The 10,755-nt window shown below is 43.0% G+C and overlaps 1 protein-coding gene across 1 annotated transcript in view; it reads left to right on the forward strand.

Annotated features, from left to right (window-relative positions):
* tmed8 (transmembrane p24 trafficking protein 8) overlaps positions 1 to 10,220 on the forward strand; it is a 37,680-nt gene extending 27,460 nt beyond the window's left edge. The window contains exon 6 of the mRNA XM_068038478.1: positions 9,323 to 10,220. Coding sequence (XP_067894579.1) covers positions 9,323 to 9,537 — 215 coding nt within the window. The 3' untranslated portion in view covers positions 9,538 to 10,220. The remainder of the gene's footprint in view (positions 1 to 9,322) is intronic.
* The last annotated feature ends 535 nt before the right edge of the window (positions 10,221 to 10,755 follow it).

A 10,755-nucleotide genomic window follows, 5' to 3' on the forward strand; every position in this document is an offset into this window, starting at 1 on the left:
CAAAATGGATCACTTCACACTTATTCACATTATATTCCATCTGTTGTGTTCTTGCCCATTCACTTAGCCTGTCCAAATCCCCTTGAAGCCTCCTGTATCCTCCTCACAACTTGCATTCCCACCTAGTTTTTTGTCATCAGCAAATTTGCAAATATTACATTTGGTCCCCACATCCAAATCATTTATATAGACTGAACAGCTGTGGCCCAAGCACTGATCCTTGCAGTACCCCACCAGTAACAGCCTGGCATCCTAAGAATGACCTGTTTATTTCTATTCTGTGCTTTCTGTCTGTTAACCAATTCTCAATCCAAACCAGTATGTGCTCCAATTTTGTTTACTAATCTTAGTATGGGACCTTATCAAAAACCTTCCGAAAATCCAAATATACTATATCCACTGGTTCTCCTTTATGCTCCAAGTCACATCCTAAAAAAAAATTGCCAACAGGTTTATCAAACATGATTTCCCTTTCATAAATCCATGTTGACTCTGTCCAATCATATTTTCTAAGTATCTAGTTATCACATCCTTTATAATAGATTCTAACATTTTCCCTACTACTGACATCAAACTAATAGGTCTGTAGTTCCCCGTTTTCTCTCTCCCTCCTTTATTAAATAGTGGGGTTACAATTGCCACTTTCCAGTCTGCAGGAACCTTTCCAGAATCTATAGAATTTTGAAAGATAACCACCAATGCATCCACTATCTCTATAGCCACCTCCTTCAATACTCTGGGATATAGCTCATCTGGTCCAGGGATTTATCAACTTTCAATCCAGTTAATTTTTCAAGTACTACCTCTTTATTAATGCTAATTTCTTTCAGTTCCTCATTTTCACAAGTCTCTTGGTTCCTGAATATTTCTGGGAGATTTTCTATATCTTCCTCTGTGAAGACAGGCACAAAGTAATTGTTCAGCTTCTCCGCCATTTCCCTATTTTCATTTATAAATTCTCTTGTCTCTGCCTGCAATGGACCCACATTTGCCATGCTAATCTTTTCCTTTTTCACAGTTTTTACAGTCTGCTTTTATGTTTCTCATTAGTTGCAATCATATTCTCTTTTCCCTTTCTTTATCAGTTTCTTGGTCATCCTTTGCTGGATTCTAAATTGCTCCCAATCCTCGGGTTTACCACTTTTTCTGGCAACGGTATAAGCCACTTCCTTTGATCTAATTCAGTTTTTAATTTTTGTTAGCCACGGTTGATTCATCTTTCCTGTTGGGTTTTTATGTCTTAGAGGATGTATAGAGAATGTATTTGTTGTAGACCATGCAATACTTCTTTAAATACTAGCCATTGCCTGTCTACTTTTAAATCTTTTAGTGTATTTCCCAATCCACCAAAGTCATGCCTCCATTGTTTTCTTTGTTCAGATTTTAGACCCGAGCTTCAGAATGAACTATATCTCTTTCAAACTTAATGTGAAATTCTGTTATCACATGGTCACTATTTCCCAAAGGCTCCTTTATAGCAATGTTATTAATTAGCCCTTTCTCATTATATAATACTAAATCTAAAATAGCCCGATCCCTAGTTGCTTCTTCAACATACTGCTCCAGAAACACATCTCATATACACTCCAGAAATTCATCCTCCACAACATTATTGCTGCTTAGGTTTACCCAGTCTATATGTACATTGAAGACACTCATTATTACTGTATGTTACATACACCTCTAACTTCCTGATTTATACCGTGCCCAACATTACCTCTACAGTTTGGTGGCCTATTTAAAAAATACTCTCCAATGTTTGCTGCCCCTTGCTGTTTCTTAGCTCCACCCAAACTGATTCTGCATTTTGATCTTCCATCACTAATGTACTGATCTTGTCTCTTATTAAGAGCGCTACACCACCTCTGTTTCCTTTTTGTCTATCCTTCCTAAATGACAAATATCCTTGAATCTTCAATTCCCAGTCTTGGTCACCCTGTAACCACATCTGTGTAATGGCAATTAAATCATACCCATTTATCTCTATTTGCACCTTCAAATCATCGATCTTGTTGCGAATGCTGCGTGCATTCAGTTGGAGCGCTCTTAACCTTGTCTTTTTAACATTATCAGCATTCTGATCCTATTTGATGCTTGCGTTTGCTTTGTCTGTCTTATTTCGCTTACTACTTTTCTAATTTCTGTTACCAGTTTTGCTTCCCTCCAATCTGAGCTCCCTCTCAGGTTCCCATTCCCCTGCCAATCGAGTTTAAACTCTCCCAACAGCACTGGCAAATCTCCCTGCTAGGAGAGATTAGTTCCGGTCCTGTTGAGATGTAGCCCGTCCATCTTGTACAGGTCCCACCTGCCCCAGTACTGTCCCAATGCCTCAGAAATCTGATGTCCTCCCTCCTACACTAATTCTCCAGCCACGTGTTCAATCGCTCAATCTTCCTATTCCTATGCTTACATTGGGAGTAATCCTGGGATTACTGCTCTTGAGGTCCTGCTTTTTCTCTTTCCTACTTCCCTAAAATCTGCTTTCAGGACCTCATCCCTCTTTCTACCTATATCGTTGGTACCAATGTGGACCACGACCTCTGGCTGTTCACCCTCCCCCAGAAGAATGTCTTGCAGCTGCTCCTTGACCCTGGCACCAGGGAGGCAGCACGCCATCCTGGAGTCGCATCTACTGCCACAGAAACGCGTATCTGTTCCTCTAACTAATGAATTCCCTATCGCTATTGCTCTTCTACTCTTCCTCCCCTCCTGTGCAGCTGAGCCACCCATTGGTGCTATGGACCTGGCTCTGGCTGCACTCCTCTGAGGAACTATCACCCTCACCAGTATCCAAAATGGAAAATCGGTTAGCAAGCAAGGGGACTTCACCAGGATGTTGCCTGGGATGGAACATTTAAGCTATGAAGAGAGGTTGGATAGGATTGGGTTGTTTTCGCTGGAGCAGAGAAGACTGAGGGATGACCTGATCGAGGTGTACAAGATTATGAGGGGCATGGACAGGGTGGATAGGGAGCGGCTGTTCCCCTTAGTTGAAGGGTCAGTTACGAGGGGTCACAAATTTAAGGTGAGGGGCGGGAGGTTTAAGGGGGATTTGAGAAAGAACTTTTTTACCCAGAGGGTGGTGACGGTCTGGAATGCCCTGCCCGGAAGGGTGGTAGAGGCGGGTTGCCTCACATCCTTTAAAAGTACCTGGACGAGCACTTGGCCCATAGCCCTGAATGTTATGATGTGCCAAGTGCTGGCAAATGGGATTAGGTGGACAGGTCAGGTGTCTTTAATGCATCGGTGCAGACCCGATGGGCCTAAGGTCCTCTTCTGCGCTATTATTCTGTGATTCTGTGACTCCTGCACTACCTGCCTGGTTATCTTAGACTGCCTGATAGATTCCCTATCTGCCCGCAAGCTGTTAACTGCGGTGTGACCACCTCCATAAACGTGCTGTCCACGTAGTCTTCTGCCTCGTGGATGCACCACAGTGACTTTAGGTGCCGCTGGAGTTCCGAAACGCAAGCTCAAGCTTCTGCAGCTGGTGACACTTCCTACAGATGTTTGTCTAGGACACATGGTGCATCCATGACTTCCCACATGCCACAGGATGCAAATTCCACTTGGTCGAGTTGCCCTGCCATACCTTAACTTGACAGACTATTTATTATAAGTAGAATAACTTACCAGTTACTCACCAATCGTCTTCTTCCCCTATACCTGCAGCTACAGAAACCAGATTAAATTAGCTACCTAATTAACTAATTACAGGTTTGTCCAGTAAAGAGCTTGTTTATCTCTGCTGAAGGCTGGAAGGAACTTAAACTTAACTTAAACAGTAAATTTCAGTTAAATGCTAAATGCAGACAAGACTAGATTGTTAGAAAGAGATTGACCCTTAAGATTCCCTCACTCACCAAAATCCCAAAGCAGCAAATACTCGCCAGCCAATCAACTCACCACTTTCCTGTGATGCCACAGTTTTTTAAAAAAACTCTGACATGTAGAGGTGGTTGTCTCCACGCAGGTCCGCTGTCTCTCCTGACTCTCTCTAGGTTAATGGGAGTTAGGAAATTAGCTGAGCGGCAGGACACAGAGTAGGGATAATGGGCTGGTACGCTAATTGACAGATCGTGACTAGTGGTGTCCTGCAAGGATCTGAGGTGGACCTCAATTATTCCTTGCATTCATTAATGACTTAGATGTTGTGGTAGAAGCCACAAATCCAATTTACTGATAACACAAAGATAGGCAGTATTGCTAGCAGTGTAGACGGAAGCTAATATTACAAACAGATATTGATAGATTAAGTGAAAGGATGAAACTGGCAAATGGATTTTAATGTAGGCAAATGTGAGGCCATCCACTTTGAACCTAAAAAGGATGGAACAGCACTCTTTCTAAATGGTGAAAAGCTAGAACCAGTGGAGGTCCAAAAAGATTTTTGATTGGGGTGGGGGTTGTCCAGGGGCAGAAAATAATCCAAAAGATTAATGGAACACTGGCCTTTATATCTAGAGGAATAGAATACAAGGGGGTAGAAGTCATGTTTCAGCTATACAAAGCCCTGGTTAGACCCCACTTGGAGTTACTGGGAGCAGTTCTGGGCACCATTCCTTAGAAAGGATATATTGGCCTTGGAGGGAGTGCAGTGTAGATTTACCAGAATGATACCTGGACCCCAAGGGTTAAATTACAAGGAGAGATTCAACAAACTAGGGTGGTATTCACTAGAATTTAGAAGGTTAAGTGTTTTTTCAAAGTTTTCAAGATATTAAAAACCTTACTAATTGTAAGGTTTTATTTACTAATAGTAAAGCTTAATAGATTGGCTGGTGAATATTTTGTATTAATTAAGTAATGAATTATTTAAAACACAATCAGGATGGCAGGGCAGGTGATGTGTTGCAGCTGAGTATGTGGGAGCTTGTGGACACCAGTGTGATCCAAGGCAAACACGTCTGCAGTAAGAGTCTGCGGCTCGAGGAGCTTCGGCTCAGTGTCAGTGAGCTGGAGGCCAAGCGACAAACATTGTGATGCCTCAGGGAGGGGGGGATGTTACCTGGACACTTCGTTCCAGAAGGCAGTCACACCCCATAGGATAGGGTCTTCTGATTTAGTCAGTGGTCAGGGACAGGAGGGTGTGACTGCGAGTGAGACAGGTAAGGGGATTGAGAAAGCAGAAGTGGAGGAGGCTCAGACCTTGCAATTGTCGAGCAGCTTTGAGGTTGTTTCAGCTTGTATGGATGAGAGTGAGGGCTGCAGGGTGGTTGAGCAAACTGACCACAGCACCATGGTACAGGAAGCCATTCAAATGAGGGGAGTAAATAGGAATGTAGTGGTAATAGAGGACAGTATAGTCAGGGGGATAGAAACTGTTCTCTGTAGTCAAGAGTGAGAGTCCAGAAGGCTGTGTTGCCAGGTTTCAGGATATCTGCTCGGGCTGGAGAGGAACTCACTGTGGGAGGGGAAGGATTCAGTTGTTGTAGTCCACGTGGGTACTAATGACCTAGATAGGACAAGGAAAGAGGTTCTGCATAGGGAGTATGAACAGCTAGGGGCTAAATTAAAAAGCAGAACCTCAAAGGTAAATAAGATTAGACAGTTAAATGTGTGGCTCAAAGATTGGTATGAGAGAAATAGGTTTCAATTCATAGGGCATTGGCACCAGTACTGGGGAAAATGGGAGCTGTACCATTGGGACGGTCTGCACCTGAACCATGCTGGGACCAGTGTTCTGGTGAATTGTATAACTAGGGTCGTAGAGAGGGCTTTAAACTAATTGGTGAGGGAAGATGTGATAATTTAAAGAGAGACGAGAAAGCAGGAGAGCAAGATAGCAATAAGGATAATGATAATCAGGGTGCGGCATGACCGGACAGTGTGTACAAACTCGAGAGTGAGCCAGCAGATAAAACTAGAGGTTGTGAACTAACAGAGTGGGGGGAGAGTTTGGGAGAGGGGAGATTTAGAAATCCAAAGAGAAAGGCCAAGACATCGGAACAGTATAGCATTGTGGGTGAAGACAAGCAGAATGGGACAGGAAGGGACAGAGAGTTTAACAGAAATTGTACATCAGCAAATAAGGTCATTGAAGGGAATAGAAGCACAAAAATTAAATTAAAGGTTATACATCTGAATGTCATAAAGGGATATGAGGATGGTGTGTGAAAAAGGCATTGAAGTGGATGATCAACCATGATCATATTGAATGGTGGAGCAGGCTCGATGGGCTGAATGGCCTACTCCTACTCCAATGTTCCTATACACGAAGCATCTGCAATAAGATAGATGAACCAGTTGCACAAATGGAGATGCATGATTTAGATCTAATCGCCATTACAGAGTCATGGTTACACGGTAATCAAGGTTGGGAAATAAATATTGTGTACACTGGAATATTTCGGAAAGACAGACAGGATAGCAAAGGAGGAGGGGTAGCACTGATGGTAATGGATGACATAATGGTATTAGTGAGAAAGGATCTGGCCTCAGAAAATCATGAAGTAGAGTCAGTACAGGTGGAAAAAGGAATAGCAAGAATCAGAAAGCACTGGTGGGAATGCGAACAGACGAATTCAGAGCAGTAGGCCATCGGCCCTTCGCGCCTGCTCCGCCATTCAATAAGTTAATGGCTGAACTGATCACTCCACATTTCCACCTACACCCAATTAACTTTCCGCCCCCTTGCTTATCAGGAATCTATCTACCTCTGCCTTAAAAATATTCAAAGACTGTGCTTCCACCGCCTGTTGAGGAAGAGAATTCCAAAGACTCACGACCCTCTGAGAGAGAAAATTTCTCCTCATCTCTGTCTTAAATGGGTGACCCTTATTTTTAAACAGTGACCTCCTAGTTTGAGATTCTCCCACAAGGGGAAACATCCTTTTCACATCCACCCTGTCAAGACCCCTCAGGATCTTGTATGTTTCAATCAAGTCGCCTCTTACTCTTCTAAAATACAAGCGTAGCCTGTCCAATCTTTCCTCGTAAGACAGCCCGCCCATTCCAGGTATTAGTCTAGTAAACCTTCTCTGTACTGCCTCCAATGCATTTACATCGTTGTGTAAATAGGGAGACCAGTACTGTACACAGTACACCAGATGTGGTCTCATCAATGGCCAGTATAGCTGAAGCATAAGCTCCCTACTTTTGTATTCAATTCCCCTTGCGATAAACGAAAACATTCTATTAGCTTTCCTAATTACGTGCTGTACCTGCATACTAACCTTTTGTGATTCATGCACTAGGACACCCAGATCTGTTGGATACAGCATTAAGCAAGAAATTATTGGAGCTTGTAACAAAGGCAATGTAATAATTGTGGGGGACTTTAATCTTCATATAGACTGGGACAATGAAATTGGCAGGAGTGGTCTAGAAGATTGTAGAATGTTTTAGGGACAGTTTCTTGGAGCAATACGTTGTGGAGCCAACTAGGAATAAAGCTATTTTAGATCTAGTAATGAAGCAGCGTTAATTAGCAATGTCATAGTAAAAGATCCACTGGGAAAAGTAATCATAGTACCATTGAATTCCATGTTGAGTTTGAAAGTGACATGCTGCAATCACAAACAGGAATCTTAAATATAAAAAACACCAATTACATAGGCATGAGGGGAGAACTGGTTAAGATAAATTGGGTAAATAGACGAAAAGTTATGGACGTAAATAAAGTGGGACACCTTTAAAGAAACGATTCAAAATGTTCAGCAAAAATACATTCCTTTTGAAAAACAAAAACTCAGCCAGAAAAACCCATTCGAGGCTCAGTCAGGAATTTAAGGGTAGTATTAAAAGAAAAGGCTTATAATGTTGCAAAAAAGAGTATCAAGTCTGAGGATTGGGAGTGTTTTAGAAACTAGCAAAGGGCCACCAAAATGTTGATTAAAAAAGGAAAAAAAATAGCATGAGAGTAAACTAGCCAGTAATATAAAAACAGATTGTAAGAGCTTTTATAGGTATATAAAAAGGAAGAGTAGCTAAAGCGTAGTTAAAGAAACAGGAGAAATTATCATGGGGAATGAGGAAATGGCAGAGGCATTGAACAATTATTTTGTCAGTCTTCACAGTAGAAGACACAAGTTCCAATAGACAGTAACCTAGGGGCTAAAAAGAGTGAAGAAATTAAGGAGATTCATATCAACAGAGGGATTGTGAATCTTTGAAATTCTCTACCACAGAGTTGTGGATGCTCCATCGTTGAGTATGCTTAAGGCTGTGAGAGGCACATTTTTGTCTCTCGGAGTATCAGGTGGTATGGCGAACTGGTGGGAAAGTGGAGTTGAATCCTAAGATCAGCCATAATCTCGTGGACCAGGTTTGAGGGGCTAAATGGCCTCCTCCCATTCCTATGTTGCTAATGCAAAGGGGTGGAGGTTATGTTACAATGGTACAGAGCTTTGCTTAGATCTCATCCGGAGACTACATTCAGTCTCGGATACCACACTCAAGGAAGGATATATTAGCTTAGGAGGGAGTGCAGTGCAGATCACCAGAATGGTATATGGGCTAAAAGGGTTAAATTATGTGGACGGTTTCATAGACTAGGCTTGAATGTAAAAGATTAAGGGTTGCTCTAATTGAGGTGTTAAACATGGTTAAAGGATTTAATGGGATAGAGAGAAACAATTTTCCTGTGGTGGGTGGAGCCCAGAACAAGGGAGCACAAGCTTAAAATTAGAACCAGGCCATTCAAGGGTGATGCCAGCGAGCACTTCTTCAGACAAAGGGTGTGGGGTGGCTGGTGGTCTTGCGGGAGTGGTGGGGTGAAGGTGCCTGATACCGTTCAACTGGTTCACTCCTAGCTGCAGCACCACTGGGGCCTTGAGTAGCCAGTGTCCTCTGAGCGTACAGAGAAGTAGTGAAAACAAAGACTCTCATTTCCATAGCACTTTTCACCACTTCAGGATCTGCCAAAGCACTTTACAGCCAATGAAGTGTAGTCACTGTTCTATAGGGAACATAGCATCCAATTCCAGAGAGAAGACGGGGTCTCGGTTTAATCTCTCACCCGAAACACAGTGCTTCCGATAGGGAGCCACTCCCTCCGCACTGCACTGGAGTGTCCGCTTGGATTTTGTGCACAAGACTTCGGAGTGGGGCTTGAACGTACAGCGTTCTGATTCTGAGGCTCCCTGTTTGTTTGGTGTCTGCCAGCAGGAGTTCCCAGCCTCACTTAGCTGGTCTGCTTCGGCTTTGTTCCAATGGCATCAGGTGCCAGCTTGCAGGAAGACCAGCCAGGAATAGCTTATGCCCTTGTGTACCACCCTCCGCCTCCGTATCCACCTTTGCTAAATCATCTCCCTCAGGCCCTGCTGTTTCTTGTGTGTCCCTCCCTCTCATGCTATTAATATCCTTGTGCCTTGTTCCCCAGCACCCCCAATCCATGGAGACATCGAGAGGGGAAAAGACTTCAGCCGGTCTGACCTGGAGGAGATCCTGCCCGTGTATCGAAAGGACAGTCACTTGGAGGTTCAGTCCGGCAGTCACAAGTACCCAGGACAGGGAGTCTACCTGCTCAAATTCGACAACTCCTACTCCATCTGGAGACACAAAACCCTGTATTACCAGATCAACTATAGCTCGTGAAGAGGCGCACAGCAATGGCAGCAGCAACACTCCCCATGGGAGGGGGAAGGAATCCCCGGGCCATTTCTCCAGGGATATTCTCTCTCCGAGCCAGCCTCTTGTTTTCTTTCTGTGACAGTTGTTTTTCTTTGCAAGATTCTGACTGGAGCGAATGTACCCAGCATCCAACCCTGCACGCTGTTCCTGTTCCTCATGTGATGGCTATTTTCTGTTTGTTTTTTTGTTTTCACGGTGTTGTCATTGTGTTATTTGTTGTGTTCTTGGTGCCACTGAATTTATATTATATATATCTTTTTATGCTTAAAGATTTATTTTCACTGTTTATGCCACTATATGCATATTTTATAAAACTGTTATGTTCAAGGACCTAAGCTACGATGCCTTTACTGGTGCAATATTTGATTTGAGCTTGTTTTGTGCTGTATGAGAGGTTGCAGCTGCATTTCAAGTGTTTACATGTTCCCTATTACACTCCCTCACCCCAAGGTACGTCTCCAAAGATTTGTTTCTCTTCCTTTTAATGATTAAAATCTGCATCATATTCTGAGCACTGGAACCTTTGAAAGCAGAGCAGGGACATGGAAGAAATGAATGTCATTTGCAGCTTTCAAAAGAAGCGATATATTTTATATTCTGTGTACTGTCTGTAAAAAGATAAATAAAGATAAATTCTAACCTTGCAATGTGTGAAGTGAAAGGTGCCCGGTGTTGGCCGCTGATTGAGAGGGGTGGAAAAATTCTCAAATAAAGAAATTTCAAATTAAAACAAAGGTCGCAGATACATAGCTGATCCATCAGCGTCTCCAGAGTGATGATGCTTCACACCCAATTAAGTACTTGTGAAGTGTAGCCACTGTTGTAATGTTGGAAGTGAGCCAGCTAATTTATGTACAGCAAACTCCCACAAACATTGTAATAATGACCAGATAATCTGTTTTAATGAAATTTATTGAGGGATAAGTAATGGCTCAGGATAATGAGGAGAACTCCCCTGCTCTTCTTCGAAATAGTGCTATGGGATCTTTAACATCCACCCGAGAAGGCACAAGGGGCCTTGGTTTAACGTCTTGTCCAAAAGGCGGCACTTCCAACAGTATAGCACTCCCTCAGTCCTGCACTGGACTGTCAGCCTGGATTATGTGCTTCTGTCTCTGGAGTGAGACTTGAACCCACCGCCTTCTGGCTGTGAGACAAGAGCGAAATAATAGTTCTTTCCTC

The sequence above is a fragment of the Heterodontus francisci genome, chromosome 9 (genome assembly GCF_036365525.1).
Source record: "Heterodontus francisci isolate sHetFra1 chromosome 9, sHetFra1.hap1, whole genome shotgun sequence".
Lineage (NCBI taxonomy): Eukaryota > Metazoa > Chordata > Chondrichthyes > Heterodontiformes > Heterodontidae > Heterodontus > Heterodontus francisci.